This window comes from Anolis sagrei, chromosome 4 (assembly GCF_037176765.1).
Source record: "Anolis sagrei isolate rAnoSag1 chromosome 4, rAnoSag1.mat, whole genome shotgun sequence".
In the NCBI taxonomy this organism is placed as follows: Eukaryota; Metazoa; Chordata; class Lepidosauria; order Squamata; family Dactyloidae; genus Anolis; species Anolis sagrei.
In genome coordinates this window covers 135,667,960-135,689,847 of record NC_090024.1, presented here as the reverse complement: position 1 = coordinate 135,689,847, position 21,888 = coordinate 135,667,960, and the positions used below count along the sequence as shown (strand labels likewise).

General features: G+C 38.6%; 1 protein-coding gene across 7 annotated transcripts in view; it reads left to right on the top strand.

The window, feature by feature from the left end:
- The window catches only part of LOC132774269 (protocadherin gamma-A4-like), a 393,640-nt gene that overhangs the window by 27,270 nt on the left and 344,482 nt on the right, over positions 1–21,888 (top strand). The window contains exon 1 of one of the 7 annotated variants that reach the window (XM_060774214.2): positions 4,317–6,758. The exons of 4 other annotated variants lie outside the window; for them this stretch is intronic. In XM_060774214.2, the coding sequence (XP_060630197.2) occupies positions 4,332–6,758 (2,427 nt within the window). In that variant the 5' untranslated portion in view covers positions 4,317–4,331. Of the gene's footprint in view, positions 1–4,316; positions 6,759–10,319; positions 12,913–17,757; positions 20,200–21,888 lie in introns of those variants that run through there. 2 more of the 7 variants (XM_060774212.2, XM_060774213.2) reach the window with 2 other exon arrangements.

Sequence of the window (21,888 nt, the reverse complement as noted above, 5' to 3'; positions counted from 1 at the left end):
TAGAACATACTGAATTTTAGTTGGCAACCAGAACAATAGGATTCCTGAAAATGAAAAAAAAAAAAAAAAGACTAACCAATATGGAGACTAGTTGACTGGCTAGAACAGTGTTTCTCTAAATGGACTCTTCCAGGTGTTTTGGACTTGATTCATAAGTAAATCTTTCCTGAAGCCTATCTGGGAAGTATGTAGGTGCTCCCTTGGTTGTGACTTCAAAAGACATCCCATCCTCCCTTTCCCAACTTGTGCTGTACATGTGGATTCTGGTGTAGTTATATCGTGCTGTGGGTTACAAATTTGGGTAAGTGGATTCTGTCACTGCTTTTGGGATAGCAATTTGGACTCTGGCCTGGACCCCTCATGACACAGAGAAATCTGTATGCCTGTTCTTTCACTTTGGGAATTCTATCAAGTATCTTAGTGGACAGGGTCACCTCAATGTTCTACCTACTACCTTAACCTCAGGTGGAAAAAGGAATCATACAGTTGCTTCTGGCCATCTATCACACTCAGATGGGATGGGACTGGAAATCAACACATGGAAAGCAGTTGTCTACATTCAACTATACCCACACATCTATGCTCTATGCCACATCCAGGCTGTAACCCAGTGCTTCCAAAATTTTGATCCTCCAGGAGTTTGGAACTTCAGCTCCCATAAGCCCCAGTAAGCTTAGCCAACAGTTGGGAGTTCAGGGAGATGAAGTATCAAACACCTGGAGACTAAAGTTTGTGAACCATTGGTTGTAATCAATATATTAATGGCCAACATTGTCGAATGTGTGCAAATAGGATGCTTTTATCTAAGTCTTCATGATGATTGTTAGGCGACAATATGATTTCTTGACAAATATATATCTTAGCAATGAAATTGCCTTCAATGAACAATGTCATAGGTCGAGAAAAACTTGTATCTTCCACCAGTTGGGCAGTAAGTCTTGAAAAACCTTGCAAACTACTTTGAACACAGGGTATAAAACAGAACTTTTCACCCATTAGGCAACGGAGAGATATGTTCATTCCTCCCATAGGACCTTTCTCTGAAACAGACACAACACTGTCATGACTTCATAAACAATCTTTATGCTTGTGTCTATATATGTGTGTGAGAGAGTGTGAGATTGTAAGTGAAAGCAATTCCAGAATCATCCCAGGCCCCATCTACACAGGCACTAAAGTCTATCTTGAATCTGTCTTGAGATTGCGGTATCCAGAAATTGTTCCCCTCCAATGTGAATTCCAACTCATATCCAGCTAGAAACAATGTGATAAAAAGACTCAACAAAAATCCTGACTTCAGCCACAAAATGTAGTTGGAAGGGAAAGGGAGTCCCCCCCCCCCCCCCCACCTTACAATGAAGGTATAACATTCCCATGGAATGCTAACTTTTACAGTCTTGCTGTACAACACTAGCTTAACAGCCTTGTTTTTGGTTTTACAGCTCTGCTGTAAATGCTAAAAATGGAGAAGCTATGTGTCTCTGCCAGGACATACAAAATCTGGATTTTGATTGATGCAGGATAAGAATGTGATAAGAGTAGAGACATCAGACTGGCAACAAAGATCCGCCTAGTCAAAGCCATGGTATTTCCTGTAGTCACCTACGGATGTGAGAGCTGGACCTTAGGGAAGGCTGAGCGAAGGAAGATCGATGCTTTTGAGCTGTGGTGTTGGAAGAAAGTGCTGAGAGTGCCTTGGACTGCGAGAAGATCCAACCAGTCCATCCTCCAGGAAAGCCCGACTGCTCACTGGAGGGAAAGATACTAGAGACAAAGTTGAAGTACTTTGGTCACATCATGAGGAGACAGGAAAGCCTAGAGGAGACAATTATGCTGGGGAAAGTGGAAGGTAAAAGGAAGAGGGGCTGACCAAGGGCAAGATGGATGGATGGCATCCTTGAAGTGACTGGACTGACCTTGAGGGAGCTGGGGGTGGTAACGGCCGACAGGGAGCTCTGGCGTGGGCTGGTCCATGAGGTCACGAAGAGTCGGAGACGACTGAACGAATGAACAACAGCAACAAGAATGTGAATATCGAGATCCAGTTGTTTTACATAGACTCCATGGGAGCTTGCAGCCAATTCCTGTGATGCCTGTGTGGTGCACTACAGAACAAGCCAGATCTCTACAATCCACATTCTGATCTGGAGTAATTACTTGTGTGGGGAGCCCCTACATTGCTGACATTACATAGAGTACTGGAGCATGGAAGAACACTTACAGATGATTAAATATGTTGGAAAGCTGGAAGAGTTGTGTCAGTATGTATGTGGTCATGGTGGGGAGATGCTGGTGATGCTTTGGAAATTACTTAAGATTTCTTTCATGCTTTAATATTCAATGCAAAAATGATCCTATTAGAGGGTATTCTTACCAAGATTTATTCTGAGAAGGTTTGCCATTGCCTGAGAAAGTGGGACTTATTCAAGCTCACTTACCAGGTTTCCATGGCTGAGTGGAGATTCAAACGCTGATATGCCATAGCCTAATACAACATTCAAACCACCATTATACACTGGCCTTACAATTTTTCTCCACACTATAGTAGGAATACATAAAACAAATTGTGACTGAAACACAGATAATAACACTTAAGTGTTGAGAGACAGCCTTACCTCTCTCACATGAATTGCTCCCCATTGGTTGCAATTGCACAACCATATTTGGAGGTTCATATTAGAGATAGGTTATGAATAGTAAATATCTAAGAGTACAATATTGATGCTTCTTCCTTTGAAAAGTTTAAGGCTAATGTTAAAAGTAACCTTGATGTTTGAATACAACAAGAAAGGTAACATTTTTTCTACTATTGCTATCTAACAAAGTGATAACACTTGCCAGATAGAAAGACCTATAAATACATATACAACACCCAAAATCCTACCTGATAGTAATCAAGACATTGATTTAGCATAGGAATCTGCCCCTTCCTCCCAATCTTTCTAATTCAGCGGTATGATGCAATGATGGGCTTAACTTGCTCATTAATTTTTCTTGGCTTAATTTTATTTTCAAAAAAGGGTGTGGTGAAGATTGGAGAAGATACGGCCATTTGACATCTACAAGATACAAAGTGTTCACATAGTATCCATCAGCTTCTATTGTACAGATCTTCAGCTTCATCAACAGATCATTATTAGAGAATATGAATTAATTATGTGTCCCTTTTTCATAATTTGACCCTGATTAGTAGGAGTAGATGGAAAAGATGCACCGTCCTTCGTGAGTAGCCTGGATCCAATAGTTCTCTCCATAAGAAAATCACCCTAGGTCTATGTCACAATAACTCTCAAAACAAACCATTTAGTTTGAAGATGGAAGCAATAGCAGGAGCTGAGAGAAAAGATATAGAGGAGGGCACCAGGGTTATTAAAGGTGGAGAAAGGGAAGTTAGAAAAGAAGGTAAGTAGAGTAGAAGAAGACAATATCAGAGAGCAACATAAAGTTTTATCCAACATAAATAACAGGATTAAAAAAACACATCAGGAATCAAAGAACGCAGTGATAAGAGATAGATGCAAGACAGCTCGAGGAAAGTACCATAAACTGTCAGGATCAGATAGAGGAGGGAACAGCTATGTAGAAATGATTAGAAGAACCTGAGGGATAAATTGAGTCGAGAGGATAGATACTTATTTAGTCAAATGGATACAGAGCTGGACCAGTAGGAAGACTGAGGAGGCTTAGGTACAGATGTCAATTCAAGGCAGGCATTTTAGTATACTGATATTGAAAGGCCTGACAACTTTTTAAAATTAGTTTTCAAGAACAACTAAAATAGTCTCTGATAATAGGCTAACAGATAAAGGAAACTGGAAGGGCTGTTAACCCAAACTTCTTGGATTTCTGTCCAAAGCATTTGCCTAGAAAAGTCTGTGGATAACACTGCTGGTAAAAATGTATCATCCACTTTGACTACAGTGGCAAAAAAAGATAATTTTAGTTAAGTTTCTTGGCTGAATTCTGAGGGGGGAAAAGGAATTGCTATAGAGAAAACACTCACACAAGTTTTACAAAAATGCTGTATATGCATTTTGATACAGTGGTGAAACTTAATTTAATTTTGTGAAGTGTAATGTCGTGAAGTCAGATTTCATTTTTGAAAATATTTGAAAACATTATTCTGCAGTTTTGAGAAGAGCCTCTGAGTGTCACTGTTCACCAGTAAGGAAGAAAAATATAGATCTGCCCAATGGTGTGTTGCTCTTCTCTTATATACAAGGAAATTAACTGAAAAAGAGACAGGCTGACAGAACAAAAGGGAAATACATTTTATGTAGAACTTTCCTTTGGATACTATATCTTTATAGCAAGAAAGCAGCTGTTCAAGAATGCTGGACACTCTGAGGTTGTGGAAGTGCAGAAAAGGAATGCTTCAATACCTTATTATTGTGGTATTTTCTTGGAAGGCAATTTCTGGGCAGATCCACTATTCCATTCCAGAAGAGATGCACAAAGGCTCCTTTGTAGGGAATATTGCAAAGGACCTGGGAGTAGACGGGAAACAGCTTTCAAACCATGGACTCCGCATCATTCCCAATGTAGGTAAATTTTATTATTTTGCTTTAAATGCCAACAATGGCCATTTGCAAACTTCTGAGAGAATTGACAGAGAGGAAATATGTGGAAGGGCAGAGAAGTGCATTTTAAAGTTTCAAGTTCTTAATGAAAATAAACTAAAGCTATATGGAATAGAAGTGGAAATTATAGATATAAATGATAATCCTCCACAGTTCCGTCTACTGGAACAGGAAGTGGAAGTCAGTGAGATATCTGCACAAGGATTCCGAGTCTCTCTGATGGAAGCTCAAGATCCGGATTTAGGGATAAATTCTATACAAGGCTACCAACTCACAGGTAGTGACAATTTTTTCCTAGATATTCAAATGGGAGACAATGATGTACAGCATCCTGAACTTGTACTAAAAGAACCTTTGGATAGGGAGGAGCAGTCAGTTTATGATCTAATACTCACAGCTACTGATGGAGGTGATCCAGTCAGGTCTGGGATTGCACAAATCAAAGTTAGAGTTCTGGATGCAAATGACAATGCACCTGTTTTCAGTCAACCCATCTATGAAGTGACTGTTAAGGAAAACATTCCTAAAGGATCTACTGTAGCTGCTGTAAGCGCTACAGATCTAGACGAAGGTCTTAATGGAGAAATTAAATATTCCTTCAGAAAAATAACACAATCCGATCTCCCACTATTTCTCCTTAATTCAACAACTGGTGAAATTATTCTCACAGGCAGTCTGGATTATGAGGTATCATCTCTACATGAATTTGAAGTAGAAGCCAAAGATGGGGGAAGACTGAGTGACAAAGCAAAGGTTATTATTACTATTACAGATCTGAACGATAATGCACCTGAACTGATAGTTACCTATTTCACCAGTTCTATATCTGAAAGTTCACCAGCTGGAACTGTTATTGCCATTTTAAATGTTCAAGATCAGGATTCCGGAGTCAATGGGGAAGTCACCTGCTCAGTGCCCAGTAACCTCCCTTTCAGGCTGGAGAGATCTGTTGATGACTTTTACAGCTTGGTGACAGATGACAAACTTGATAGGGAACATGTGCCAACTTTCAATATCACCATCACCGGTACTGATAATGGAATTCCCCCTCTTTCTACAACAACAGTCATTACACTACATATTTTAGATACAAATGACAACCCACCAGTCTTTGAAAAGACAGATTATACTTTTTATTTAGTTGAAAATAACCATAGAGGCTCCCTGATCTTTTCCTTAAGAGCAAATGATCCAGACTGGGAAGAGAATGCCAGAATAACGTATTCAATCATTGAAGAACAAACGGGCAATTTCCTTCTCTCCTCCTACCTTTCCATTAACTCTGAGACTGGAGCTGTCTATGCTCTGAACTCATTTGATTATGAAGAGATCCAAGAAATTAGATTCCTGGTCAAGGCCCAGGATGGGGGCTCCCCACCACTAAGCTCGAACATCTCAGTGAACCTCTTCATCCTGGATCAGAATGACAATGCTCCAGAAATCCTCTATCCCTCTCCTCCCACCGATGGCTCCACTGGGATAGAGCTGGCCCCTCACTCATCTGAGCCAGGTTACGTGATCACTAAGGTGGTAGCAGTGGATGCGGATTCAGGCCAGAATGCCTGGCTCTCCTACCAGCTAACCAAGGCCACAGAGCCAGGGCTCTTCACTCTGGGACTCCACACTGGAGAGATCAGGACAGCCCGGTTCCTACTGGAAAAAGATGCCATCAAACAAAGCCTGGTGGTTTTGGTGAAGGATAATGGGCAGCCCCCTCTCTCTGCCTCCGTTACTGTCACTGTGGTTCTGGCTGACAATATTCCAGACACGTTGATAGACTTGAGCAACATCTCTGTTCCTGTAGACCACACATCAGACCTAACTTTCTATCTTGTGGTTGCAGTGGCCTTTGTCTCTTGCTTGTTCTTGACCTTCCTCCTTGTGTTACTGGCCATCAGGTTTCATAAATGGAGAAATTCTCAGCTATGTGAGAATGGAGGTGTGAATTTAAGTGGAGTTCCAGTTTCACAGTATGTGGGAATTGATGGAGTCCGGGCCTTTCTCCAGTCTTATTGCCATGAGGTTTCACTGACTTCAGGCTCTCGGAAAAGCCAGATTTTTTTCCCAATTGGAAGCTGCACAAATACTTTGACACCACAGCAGGCTCCCAGCAAACCAGATCCTTTATTAATAACAGATGAGCCAAATAACTTTCAGGAAGATGCCGCTGTTGGTCAGGTGAGCATTTCCATTTTATTTCAGTGTTAATAAGAATAGCATGATTCTGTAGCATACTGCCTTATAATGGTTGTCGTGTTTTTTACTTTCTAATTCTTCTTCATCTCTCTGCTCGTTATTAGACACAAAACCTTCATGGATGGTTTGACTTGGGGCCAACAAATTTCACTGTTACCCTATTCTGACAGTTTGACAGACTCTGGTTTCTCCTACACATGTTGGAAAACCAATTTTGTAATTTTAGGACTGTGACATCGCAATCACACACAACAAAACACAACAAATGAACTGGGCGATGCAGAAGGGATATATTATTTGAGAGAGGTTTTTGTGAGGCTGAGGAGATACTTGAGAGAGAGAGAGAGGCTTATATGAGAGAGGTTTGACTTTGTTTGTGTCTCTTTAATATGTGTAACCCAATACCATAAACTGATCTTTCTGGAGAAAAATTCCCTCAACCAAATGTTTTGATGAAGGACATGGGGAGTCTTCTTTTTTCAGCCATGGTCACTGTGGTGATGGGTACAATATTCCAGATATACTGATTAATTGGGCAGCTTCTCAGCCCCACCTAATCCCCTTCACATCTCACCTTTTACCTGGTGGTCGCAGTGGTCTTTTATCATTTGCTTGTTTTTGACATTTGTCTTATGTTACTGGCCAACATGGAATTTTCAGCTGTTAGGGTCTGGGAATGTTAACTTTGGTGGTGCTCCCATCTCCAAGTTCATGAGGACTGATGGAGTCATTATTGCCATGAGATTTCTCTGATCACAGACTCAGGAAGAGCCAGTATAATAATTATTTGGGTACTTTGAGCAATCTAAAGTCTTGCAATAAGAGGATCCTATCTTAGCTGATGAATGGTGACCCCAATATAGTCTAACTGAGCAGACATTTTTTAATGAATGAAAAGTTTGGTTGTTTATTTTTTGAAAAAAAATCTTAAATGCTTTTATTATTTTTGGAAGTTGTTTCACTTGTCTTTGTTGTTCTCAGTGCTATCTTGACATTTGCTGTTCTTGCACAACATATTCCCCATGTTTAGTTGACCCCCCTTTGCTTGTTTTCCTTATTTTTCTGGGATTGGTTATGAATATTCTTGAATTCAATACATTCAATACATATCAGGAAATACATAGTAGTTTACCCAGTCACTAATGCCTTATACACCTACACAAGATTATTAGTTTGTCTATACTCAATCAACTTCCTTTTCAGTAAAAAGAATGTTGTACTTGGTTGCATGAAGAACGAACTTCTCATGTTAAATGTACTTTATTTTATTAAAAGCATGTAGAAAAGCAGCAAAAGTCAGGAATTTTCCTCATGGTTACCTCTATTCACCCAATAACAGGGTTTGTGGGAGATATAACTTTAATAAAAAGTAAAAGTAGACATCGTGTAGAAAATAATATATTCATAAATTTCACTTGAGTGATTTATCACAATTTCTCTGTGAACTACATTTTCTCAATTTGCAGATGCATAAATTTGCATTATACATGGCACTCTGTGTTTAACAGAATAGGAAAGCCCATAGGTAGATTTCCACAGCAATGTAATTTTGTGTATTCCTAAAATCTTGTCATCTATCCCAAAGAATTCTGTCACATTTAACATTAATAACTCTTTTTTTCCTTGTCACAAAATATAAATACTTCAAGTTCAAATTTGATGTAATGAGTAGGAGATATTTTAATTTTCTAGTTCCTTTTAGAATTTTTTTAAAAGGTTGATTTTAGAAACATATTGAGTAAAATTGTTCCTATATTTCTGTCCTTCCCCTGTAAATCCTAAAAGTTTATAATTTTTTAAAAAATGACATTCAAAGGGAAATTTGTAATGGCATCAAATTACTTTTTATGACTTTGGAAAAAATTACATAGTAATCTGCTTTTATAAAGTTATTTTCCACATTCTGACCCAGACTTCTTGCACAGTCTAGTCAAGTATGATCCCCTGTCTGTGGTTCCCAGACTTTGTGTGGATATATGAAACTGCAGAAAATTGGCAACCCTATTATTGTCAATGGGGAAAATGATGAGTTACCAAGAATGGGTATAATTAACCTGTACATGAGGCCTTCAGGGAATAAATGAAACTGTGGATAAATAAAACAAAATGTATTGCTTCATGGGCCATACTGTATTATTTTTTTCCCTGTGCAACAGAAAAAGACCTGAAGCTAAAATGATTTATTAAGGTTCATCTGTAATGGAAGAATTGAAGGACTCCCTGATTTGCAGTTCTATTTTATTTTATGTTTTGTCGTTATGTTGTATCATCAAAGTATGCTGTTGCCTTTAAAACTACACATAAGAGTTTAATTCTCATTAGTCTCAGAATCATAGAGTTGGAAAAGAACATAAGAGCCATCTAGTCCAACTCCCATGCAGGGATGCACAATCAAAGCACCCCCAACAGATGGTCATATAGTTATTGTAATGATACAACAACAGGATGGGCTCATAACATGTGTAGACTGATGATGCATACTCTAGGTTTTTTTTCTGTCCCAACAGTTTGCATCAGCTCATTCGAGGAAACTACCAACATTATTCTATTCAATGATGTCAAGGATTTGCAAAAAAAAAAGTGTTGTACATTTATTAACCATGTGTTCAAAATTTTGTATGGCCCTGTTAATTCAATATCTCACTAGTTTACAGTTTGTTATGAGATAACAACTTGTACTGTAATCATAGATATCAAAGGTTCAGGACTCTTTGACTTCTTTGGTAAACAAGGAATATCGCTTCTGATTAGCGTTTGCGATCTAATATGCTGTGCTTGCAACTTTCACATAACCAATAGTCTTGTAGTCCTAGCACAATGGTTACATTGAACTACATAAATGGAAAGAAACACACAGCCATGGTTACTAGTGGATAGGACTGTGGGGGGAAATTAATAACTTGAAAGAAAAACAAATAATGGAGACATAAAATTACAATATATGGTGTAGAAATGAGATATGGTTAACCTTTGAAATTAGGGGATGCAAATTTGGAAAGAAAAAGATTCGGCGGAAGGGTTTCTGCTGTTTGACCATGAGACAGAGATGAGCTGTTGACTTCAATGTATTAAAACTTCATGTATTTTTATGGCCAACCAATGCTTTGTTTCATGTTTCAAAATGCTATTAAATAGTAATGTTTGTGTCCCCAGTCTTAGTTATACCTAAATGAGTCATTCAATATTTCGTATGATTAGAATATGAGATTACTGATTAAAAAGTTAATCTAGTGCACCTTTAAAGTGTGTCTTATGAAGGTAAAGAAAGAATAAAGATAATGGATTGTTTTTGTCTTTTCTTTCTGGAGAAAACATTTCTCAACTTTTTAAACAATGGGTTAATACTGCCTGAAATAAATGAAAGAAATACAGATAACATACACTCAAGCAATTGTACCTTAAATAAAAAATACTCAATGAAGTGTCTACAGTTTTGAGTTGAGCCTCTGGGTGTCACTGTTCACCAATAAGGAAGAAATTTGCAAGGTCCAGCATTCTAGAATCCGATGTTATACTCAAAATCAAAAGACAAGGCTGTCTGAAAGAGCATTGAAAGTGATGCAGTGATATAGAACATATAGAAACAAACTGGATATGGTGATTTTCAAATTAGAAACAAGAGCAATAGATAGCACATACTAGGAACCAGCAATAATTAAGAGAAGAGCTTTTGAACTGAAAGTGCTGTCATTTATCCTACATCAAAAGAATGGAAGAAACTCAGAAGCTATGGAGTTGCAAAAGAAGAATCCTGCAATGCCTTATTTTCATGGTGTCTCTTTGGAAAGCAGTTTCTGGGCAGATCCACTATTCTATTCCTGAAGAAATGCCGAAAGGTTCCTTTGTGGGGAATATTGCAAAGGACCTAGGAATTGATGGAAAACAACTTTCAGACCATGGACTCCGCATTGTTACTAGTAAAGGTATGATTCAGTATTTTGCTGTGAATATCAATAGTGGGCACTTACAAATTTCTGAGCGAATAGATAGAGAGGAGATCTGTGGAGAAGAAGAGAAGTGCATGCTAAAGTTGCAGGTTCTTGTTGAAAGTAAATTAAAACTTTATGTTGTGGAAGTGGAAATCACAGACATAAATGACAATGCTCCTCAATTTCTGTCAAAAGAATGGAAAATTGAAATTCCCGAGACAGCTACAATTCTAGATAAGTATCTTCTTCCCAAGGCTCATGATCCAGATTTGGGAGTTAATTCTGTTCAGAGCTATGAACTCACAGGAAATAATCATTTTTCTTTAGTGGTACGAAAAGGAGAAAATATTGCTAGACAGGCTGAACTGGTGTTGGAGAAACCGCTAGATAGGGAAGAGCAATCTGTTCATGATCTGATCTTGATAGCTAGTGATGGGGGTGATCCAATGAAGTCTGGCACATTACAGATCCATGTTATTGTTCTTGATGCAAATGACAACGCACCAATTTTCAGTCAATCAATTTATGAAGTGAGTGTCAAAGAGAACATTCCCAAATGGTCGACTGTAGCTACAATAAGGGCCACTGATCTGGATGAAGGACTCAATGGACAAATAAAATACTCTTTTGAGGATGTTACAAAGAAGTCATCCAAAATGATCATGTTAAATTCTACCACAGGAGAAATAATTGTTGTGGGGAACCTTGACTATGAGAAATCATCTTTGTATGAATTTGAGGTGGAAGCTGCGGATGGAGGTGGCCTAAGAGACAGAGCAAAAGTTTTGATTTTTGTTACAGACTTGAATGACAACGCACCAGAATTGACAATGACATTTGCCATCGGTTCTATACCCGAGAACTCACGTATAGGAACAACAATTGCCATTTTAAATGCACAAGACAAAGATTCAGGAGTGAATGGGCAGGTTACTTGCTCAATTCCCAGTAACCTTCCATTTCAGTTGAAGAAAACACATGAAGATTTTTACACTTTGGTGACAGAAAAAAACCTGGACAGGGAAGAAGTGGCAGTTTACAATATTACCATTATAGCAGTCGATGAAGGGATTCCTTCACTCTCTACCTCTGAGATTATTTCATTGAAGGTCTTAGACACAAATGACAACCCTCCGTTATTTGTCAAATCAGTTTATACCTCTTATTTCCTAGAAAATAATCCAAGAGGAGCGTCCATCTTTTTCCTAAAGGCCCATGATCTGGACTGGGAAGAAAATGCCAGAATAACATATTCAATCATTGAAAGTCAAATAGGAGATTCTCTCCTCTCCTCCTACCTGTCCATTAATTCAGAGACTGGGGTTATCTATGCCTTGAACTCCTTTGATTACGAAGAGATCCAGGAGATTAAGTTTCTGGTCAAGGCCCAGGATGGGGGCTCCCCACCACTCAGCTCCAATGTCACAGTAAGCCTTTTCATTTTGGATGAGAATGACAATGCTCCAGAAATCCTCTACCCCTCTCCTCCCACTGATGGCTCCACTGGGATAGAGTTGGCCCCTCGTTCCTCTGAGCCAGGTTACTTGGTCACTAAGGTGGTGGCAGTGGATGCAGATTCTGGCCAGAATGCCTGGCTCTCCTACCAGCTGATCAAGGCCACAGAGCCCGGACTCTTCTCTCTGGGACTCCACACTGGAGAGATTAGGACAGCTCGGTTTCTAATGGAGAAAGATGCTCTCAAACAAAGCCTGGTGGTTTTAGTGAAAGATAACGGACAGCCATCTCTTTCTGTTTCAACCACAGTCACAGTGGTTCTGGCCAACAATATCCCAGAAACTCTCTCAGATCTGAGCAGCATCTCAGCACCTATAGAACTCCCTTCAGATCTTACCTACTATTTGGTGCTTGCAGTGGCTTTTGTCTCTTGCTTATTTTTGACCTTTCTCCTTGTTCTACTGTCCATCAAGTTGCATAGATGGAGAAATTCACAGCTATCTCATTCAGGGAGTATTAACTTTGGCGGTGCTCCTGTTTCCCAGTTTGTGGGGATTGATGGTGTCCGGGCCTTTCTTCAGTCTTATTGCCATGAGGTGTCTCTAACCACAGGCTCTAGGAAGAGCCAGTTTAATGTTCCCAAGGAAAATCATTCAAACATTTTGACCCATCAGCAAAATTCTGAGGTTGAGGATCCTATCTTATCTACTGAAGACTCAGATTTGAACAATGGGGATCTAATCATAATCCAGGTAAGTCTAAAAATTCATTTTTACCAAACTGTTCATACTAGTATGCAATGCCCATCTACATGTGCTATGGTGTTCTTATATCTATGTGATTGTCTCCACCATTCCTTTTGTGTGCCCCGCATCTCCGGCAATCCAGTATCAAATTCCCAAGCAATTTAACACTTCTAGTACTTTCTTTGCAACTGATTTTTACAATAATGCAAATAGGCTTTATTTCCAGTTCTCTCCTCTAGTGCCGTTCCAATCAGCATACCAAAGTGCCTCCTTTTTTATTTTCCCAGAAACTTAAGAACACTAATGAGTATTTTATTTGCCTTGCGCTTTTGGATTCCTCATCTTATTGTCCTCTCTGTTTTACATCCACTTTTCCAGAAACGTTTCAGTGACACTCTTTCATTTTACTCTCTGCATCATAGCCTTGTTACTATCTTGCCAGATGACTATGGTACTAGTGATTCGGCTACAAGTAATGTCAAGAGTCGGTCATAGGACAATAGGGAAAACAGAACAAAGGAAATGAAGTAGAGTTAACAGTAAGGAAATAAATTTGAATTGGAAAGACAGAAAAATTATCAGAATAAAAAATATAGGAGAAAGAAGGGTAGGTACAGTAAAAAGGAAGTGCAAGGAATTAATTTGAAAGTAAAGTAGTAATGAAATACAGAAAATCACATTGGTGGGAGTAACTATATGGACCATCTATCTCAAACCTCTGCCATGCATCAATCCTCATTTACCGCACTCCTAAAAGATGCCAATTCAACCAAGACTTCAAGACCTCCAAAGATGGAGAGACCACTGCCTCTGAGACTGTTTGTTGAAAGTTTTTACAGGACCAAATTCTTCCTAACTTTTAGATGGGAACTTTTTTCTTATAATTTGAATCCATTGATTTATCTCCAGAGCAACAGAAAACAAGCTGGCTTCGTTTTCTACATGATATCTCTTCCAAAATTTAAAGATAGATATCATTATTTCCTCTCAGTTTTCTCTTCTCCAATTTCCTAAGTCATTTCTCATAAGGCTTGATATCCAGACCTTTATCTTAGTCAGTAATATTTAGTATTAACAAAAATGAAGGCACATTTCATTTTGTTTGACATTTTTTCTTCTGGCCCAACCCCCTTGGATACTCAGAACATGTCTTCTTGGCCAACATTGAAAAATGGTCTTTTACCCAAAGAAAGCTACCGTACCTTTGAGTGTATTTGAAAACATTTGTGGATTTTTATATACTTTTGTTATGACAGAATGCGGAGACCGATAAGAAAGAAGATAGAAAGAATCATGTTATGGCACATTTGAGAGTCTGCAATGGATAGTCATATTGGGAGTCTGCAAGCTAACTGAAAAGTGATACTAAATTACATAATATTGTTACATATAGAGAATCACAGAACCAGAAACCAATCAATGTTGGTTTTATATGTGCACTTCATTGAAACTTTTCATTTATTTTGCTAATTTTCAGTTATTTATACAAACTTTGAGAATAAAAGCAGAAAACTCAATCAGTAGATAAGATCAAATAATTTTGAATAATAAAATCCTGGTGGAAATTGAATAGCAAATGACCGAATACAGATATAGTTGAAATGTAACAGAAAATGTTTAGGCACTGTTAAAACTCTAAATAAAAAGATGTGAAATAGAATGTTTTATTATTGCAGATACAAATATAAATCCCTGCAATAAAATTCATAGAATATGTGTGCAAGTTGTCCTTGTTCTTCTGATTTTTAAAATTATATAAAAAATGATACACATGCATATAAATGTTTATGCTCCCCTGAACTAGCCTGAATGAAAAACAAATAAGCAGATAAGCAATGCATACATTGTACTGTTAAAAGTTATAAAAGATGATTAAATAAATTTACTTGTTATGCATAGTGTAATAGCTTTACTCAGTTCTGAAGAAAGAGAAGGTGGCTCTTTCCAAACAAACAAGTTGGCATTTCAGTACAATACTATTATGATCTGTGCAGAAAATGTTGTTTTCTGTACAAAAACATGTTTCAGTGAAGCACTTTTTATACCAGTGGTTTCTAGCCTGCAGTCTGTGGACCACCAATGGTCCATAAGAACTAAAATATGGTCTGCGGCCTCACCATTACTACACCGTTGCAATGAGATGACTGGTCCCATGAAACTCTCTTATAGTGCCGAGGCAATGAAGATGTCGGGAGGGGAGAGGCTGACTACCTACAAAAGGTGCAACAACAAGCCCTCCTGACTGCTGCTTCTCTTCCTCCTCCTTCCTCCCCCTGAGTGGAGCCATTCCATGTGGCGCCTGGAAGCAGGGGCACCTTGGCTGTCTTCATTTTTAGATCTCTTCCTGGGGTTATTTGGGGTGCTGATTCAGAAGATTTCATTGGATAGACCACATCAGCTCTAGATTATTAAATATGGTTTTCTGTGGGCAAGCTGATGGTGACTACTGGATAGCATATATTCTGTATCAAAAACCAGAGCTGATGTGGTCTCTTCAATGCAATTTTCTGAATCAGCACCCCAAACTATGAAACTAAATCTAAAGTTGACCAAAAACTGATTCGTAACCCTTTTGGTGCTAATGTTGGAGAGTGGTCCCTGGTGAAAGTGGTCCCTAGTCAAAGTGGTCCCAGGTCAGAAAAAGGTTGAGAATCACTGCTTTATACAGACAGCAATTTCTCAGAAAGGAAAATGATCTTTCCATAATAAAATGGGCTCACCATAATTAGACATACAATTTGAAGTCACACATGCACACCGTTAACTAGCAGTGCACATACCAAATAGTGTTTGAGTTAATATATTGTTTAATACATTGTTTCGTAATTGCTATAGATTCGCTCTTTAGTTCTACTTGAGGAGAGGGTGAAAAGTCTTTTTTTTTTTAAGGAGTGAACTCTCAAGCAACCAGTAAACATTGAAAAAATAATACTTTTTATAAAAAGTAAAATAAAATCACTTTTTAGCAGAAGTGTAAAACTGCATTACAATTAGTTAACATGTTTATTTGCCTCAATTTGCTTTTAATTACTTAGTTCAATATTAATGTCAAGTCAATACAGAGTTTATGGTACGGTATAGAATGGAGTATAGTACAGTATTAGTTAGGCCTATTTTTAATAGTAACTCTCAAGAAATTAGAAAATACATTTATTCTTCATCTACCAATCCACATGGGTGTCAGTTAACCAAGGGTCTACTACTGTATATTTGGCTAGCAGGTTGCTGCGTAAGTTGAACGATGAGATCTGGAGAGCTTGAAGAAAGGAGATTAAGTTGTATCTGGGTGGAGCTACAATGCAGCCTGGAAAGTATTGGACATCAGCTATTGATTAAAAAAAACAAGTAAATATATCCCTCTCATAATACTTTTTCCAGGAGGATTTGGTCATTGATAGATCTTATGGGGTTGGGGGGAAGAGGAGACTTTTTTCAGTAGAAACTTCTCCTTCTTTCTTGATGAATTAAGGATGCCCTTTCCAAGAATGTGTGAACAAACCTTCTCCATATAGGCATCCAGTTGTAGAGCTTAATGGCAATCCTTTTCCCCTCTGCCGAGCTGATAACGTTTTACTGTAGGTAAGTCAGCAATAACTATGAATTTGTATTGGGATTTCTGAATTGATCCTCTTATCTGCAAGGTATGAGAAAATTCAATTTTGCATATGGAATCCAGAATTATATGCCTGCTCTTCACCCAAAACAACTGTGGCAAGTTTTGGGACAGTGCTGAATGTGTGAAAAAGAAAAAAAAACCAAAATTTTGCTGCTGCCACAGTGTACCACTCTTTGCAAACTTTTAAAATGGATTCGGGACAGTTTCTGAAACTGATACACTGAGGAGAGAACCGGGGTTCTCTGAGTGGCACATGGAAGATGCTTTTTTGTGATGGTGAAACACTCTGCATTTATTGTGAAAATGCTGCTGGTACCCGGATGATGTTTCACGCAAGCTGTGCAAGTTGTTGCACTAATCTGAGGTAGTTCTCAACCACTGAGGAATCACATCATGGGGGGGGGGGAACACATAACTGCGGTTGCCTGTGGAAATCACTGTGAGAGGTAATGGAAATGTGAAAACAAAAATAGTAGGAAATGAATAATGGAAGCTTGAAATCAGAAGGTATGATGTGGTAAATGTGAAGTAGTTAACTATGAGAAGGATTGAATGGATGGAAGGATGGAAAAAGGTCTTTGCAAAGTTGGAGAGGAAAAAAGTGGACAGGAGGGATGTATCTGGTAGATCTGCAGACCCACATGTATCAAATCACTTATAATATTATGGCAAACCAATGCTTTGCTTCATATCTCAAAACCATATTAAATATTACATATCACCCTAGTCACCATGTTTCTATCCAGCAGTCTCATTTGTATTCATCAATATCTATTGCACCTTTAAGACCTGTCTTCTGAAGACAAAAAATAAGGCTAATAGATCAAATTCCATTTCCTCTCTAAATAAAACATTTATCAGAATTGGTATCAGTCTATATATTGTGCAAGTAATACACTGAAGAAATAGATAACGTTTACTCAAGTAATAGTATACCATAGGTATTCCAATGAGTCTTCCACAATTTTGAGTTGAGCCTCTGGGTGTCGCTGTTCACCAACAAGGAAGAAAATTGCAAGGACCAGCATTCTAGAATCGGATATTCAACTCAAGCACACAGAAAAACTAAGAGGCAAGGCCGGCTGAAACAGCATCGGATTAGAAGCAGCAGTGCATTTGATATAAAAACAAGCAGGCTATGGAATAACTCAATACCTGGAATTCAAGATCAACAAAAGGAGAATATTAGAAAGTAATATTTCTTATGAGCAGAGGTTTTGAATTGGAACCAGGAGCTTTACTGTTTAAAAATGGAAAAAAGTCAGAAGCCATGGAGTTGCAAAAGAAAAATCCTGCAATGCCTTATTATCATGGTGTTTACTTGTAAGGCAGTTTCTGGGCAGATCTACTATTCCATTCCTGAAGAGATGCAGAAAGGTTCCTTTGTAGGGAATATTGCAGAAGATCTGGGAGTAAATGGAAAACAACTTTCAGATCATGGACTTCGGATTGTTACAAGTAAAGGTATGACACAGTATTTTGCTTTGAATGTCAATAGTGGGCACTTACAAATTGCTGAGAGAATAGACAGAGAAAAAATCTGTAAAGAATCAGAAAAATGCATGCTAAAGTTACAGGTTCTTGTTGAAAATAAATTAAAACTTTATAGTGTAGAAGTGGAGATCACAGACATAAATGATAATGCTCCTCAATTTCTTTCAAAAGTATGGAAAATTGAAATTCCTGAGTCAGCAACACCCACAGACCGATTTCTGCTACCCAGAGCTCAAGATCCAGATCTAGGAATAAATTCTGTTCAGAATTATGAACTCACAGGAAGTAATCATTTTTCTTTGGTGGGACAAAGAGGAGAAAATGGTGCTAGACAGGCTGAACTAGTGTTGGAGAAACCTCTGGACAGGGAAGAGCAATCAGCCTATAATCTAATCCTGACAGCTACAGATGGGGGTGATTCAGTGAAGTCTGCCATAACAGAAATCCACATAATTGTTCTCGATGTAAATGACAATGTTCCAGTTTTTAGCCACTCTGTTTATGAAGTGAATGTCAAAGAAAATGTTCCCAAATGGTCTGTTGTAGCTACAATAAGGGCCACTGATCTGGATGAAGGTATCAATGGAGAAGTAAAATACTTTTTTGAAGACATCAGAAAGAAAGTATCCCAATTGTTCCTTTTAAATTCCACAACAGGAGAAATAATCCTCGTAGGAAGCCTTGACTATGAAGAATCTTCCTATCATGAATTCGAGGTGCTGGCTATTGATGGAGGTGGCCTAAAAAATAGGTCAAAGGCTTTGATCTACGTTACAGATGTAAATGACAATCCGCCTGAATTGTTGATGACTTTTGCAATAACTTCTGTTGCTGAAAATACACCCAAAGGAACTACAGTTGCTATTTTAAATGCACACGACAAAGATTCAGGAGTGAATGGGCAGGTTACATGTTCAATTCCCAGCAACCTTCCATTTAAGCTGAAGAAAATGCAAGATGATTTTTACACTTTGGTAACAGAAAAAAGCTTGGATAGGGAAGAAGTGGCAGTTTATAATATTACAGTTACAGCAGTTGATGAAGGAATGCCTACACTTTCTACCTCTGAAATTATTTCACTAAAGGTCTTAGACACCAATGACAATCCTCCAGCATTCATCAAATCCGCTTACACCTCTTATGTCCTTGAAAATAATCCAAGAGGTGCTTCCATATTTTCTCTGAAAGCAAATGATCCAGACTGGGAAGAGAATGCCAGAATAACCTATTCAATCAATGAAGGTCAAATGGGGGAGTCTCTCCTTTCCTCCTACCTGTCCATTAACTCAGAGACTGGGGTTGTCTATGCTTTGAACTCCTTTGATTATGAAGAGATCCAAGAAATTAGATTCCTGGTCAAGGCCCAGGATGGGGGCTCCCCACCACTCAGCTCCAATGTCTCAGTGACCCTCTTCATTCTGGATCAGAATGATAATGCTCCAGAAATCCTCTATCCCTCTCCTCCTACTGATGGCTCCAGTGGGATAGAGCTGGCCCCTCGCTCCTCTGAGCCAGGTTACCTGGTCACTAAGGTGGTGGCAGTGGATGCAGATTCTGGCCAGAATTCTTGGCTCTCCTACCTGCTGACCAAGGCCACAGAGCCAGGCCTCTTCACTCTGGGACTCCACACTGGAGAGATCAGGACAACCCGATTCCTTCTGGAAAAAGATGCCCTCAAACAAAGCTTGGTGGTTTTGGTGAAGGACAATGGGCAAACCTCTCTCTCTGCCTCAGTCACAGTCACCGTGGTTCTGGCCAGTAATATCCCAGAAACTCTCTCAGATCTGAGGAGCATCTCATCCCCTATAGATCCTCCTTCAGATCTCACCTTTTACTTGGTAGCTGCAGTAGCTTTTGTCTCCTGTTTGTTTTTGGCCTTCCTTTTTGTGTTACTGATAATCAAGCTGCACAAATGGAGAAATACACAACTTTCCCATTCAGGAAGTATCAACTTTGGTGGTGTTCCTGTCTCCCAGTTTGTTGGGATTGATGGAGTTCGATCATTTCTTCAGTCTTATTGCCAAGAGGTTTCCTTAACCACAGACTCCAGGAAGAGTAAATTTAACATTTCCAAGGCAAATGATTCTAATACTTTACACCATCAGCAGGAATCTGAAGTCGAGGATCATATCTTATCTAATGAAGACTCAAATTTGAACAATGGAAATCTAATCATCATTCAGGTGAGCAAGTAGTTTAATGAGTCAAATTTCTTTGGAACCATTGTGCTCAGTCATCTGAAAAGATTATTAAATATTTATATTTATAGCAGAGTGTAACTCTATTTTGTTTATGCTGAGGTGCTTTTCAAATGTGAGTCAGTGTTTTGAGGATTAGACTGAGCCTCCAAAGACCAGGGTTTGAATCCCTGTCTAGCAATAGAAACCCACTGGGTGACTTTGGGTACATCACAATTGCCCCTTAGCTCAAAAGTAATGGCCTCATTTCGGAGTTATGATGTTATGGATTGTCTTATATTTTTGCATGACTGAAAAAGAAGAATCATTCTTGGACAAGAAAAGCTACAGGATAAATCTGAAGTATAAAAATATTTGAGGGAATGCAACTGACAGAAAATTGTTAAATTATGCAATACTGATAGTTAGCGACCTGGCACCCCTGCTGGTTGTATCCTGCAACAATCCTAATCCTTTTCACACAAAAATAATATAAAATATGTAAAATGTTAATAAATCCTAACTGTTCTAAAACTAATGCTATACACACATTCAGGTTTCTGTTTTTCTTCTTCTAATTTTCTAGACATTCACAACAATTTATGCAAATCAAGAACTGACAATTGGTGGATTGTCATTCTGTAAATGAGATCTGATTAAAGGGAACTTCAAAAACAAGATGGGGAAATTGAATTCAGAGTGATATTAAATAAATATAGCTGAAAGAAAATTGAAATGCTACAGAGTAGCCGTTACAGACCTGTCTCCCCTCCTCCCACCCAACAAATAATGAAAACAATAACTTTACAGTTCGCCATCAGGAAGAGTTTCCTAACCAACTTCTGGAGCTCCAGATAGGTGCTGAATATAGTTATTTTTCATTATTTTAATACCAATGTAAATCCTCTTGATGAGAGCTATGGAATAAGACTTCGCTTATTTGTATCTGAACATACACATAACTTGTTTTGTGCTCTGTCTAGGATGTATTTGAACATAGTTTCTTTTATGCACAGTGTAATTGGTTTTGGTTCCAATCCTAAGGACAGATGTGATACCTCTTTTGAGAAAGTACAAGTACATATTACTTTTTGGATTGACATCTTTCTGAGTCAATATTCTCAGCAATGGGAGAGAAGAGCGGTATATAACCTTCTACACTCAATTTTTTTTGAATAGGATTCAGACAGCAATTCATATTTTCACACCACCGAAATCAATAGGAATTAACTTAGTCATGATTAATATGTCATTTGCTTGCCAGGGAACCAGGTATGATGAAGTCTAAATCAAATGTAGTGCAATAGAAAATTTACCTCACAAAATTTTCACCCACTTACTCATCTGCTGATAAATTGTATCCACATTTCATGCATCCTCCATAAATGTAAGTCCTAACTAATGGCCAGGGTGGTGTCTGGGGCTCCCAGAGAAAAAGAACACACTCACTACATGGTCATCACAGCTGTGGATGGAGGAGTACCCAGAAAAACTGGGACTCTCAGCAGCAGTTCCACTGTAAGAGTGTGTATATTGGACAGGAATGACAACAGCCCCCAGATTCTGTACCCTTCTCAAGCATCTGAGGGTTCATCTGTCTTTGAGATGGTGCCTCGGTCGGCTGAGTCAGGCTATCTGGTGACAAAAGTGGTGGCAGTGGATGCTGACTCTGGACACAATTCTTGGCTCTCCTTC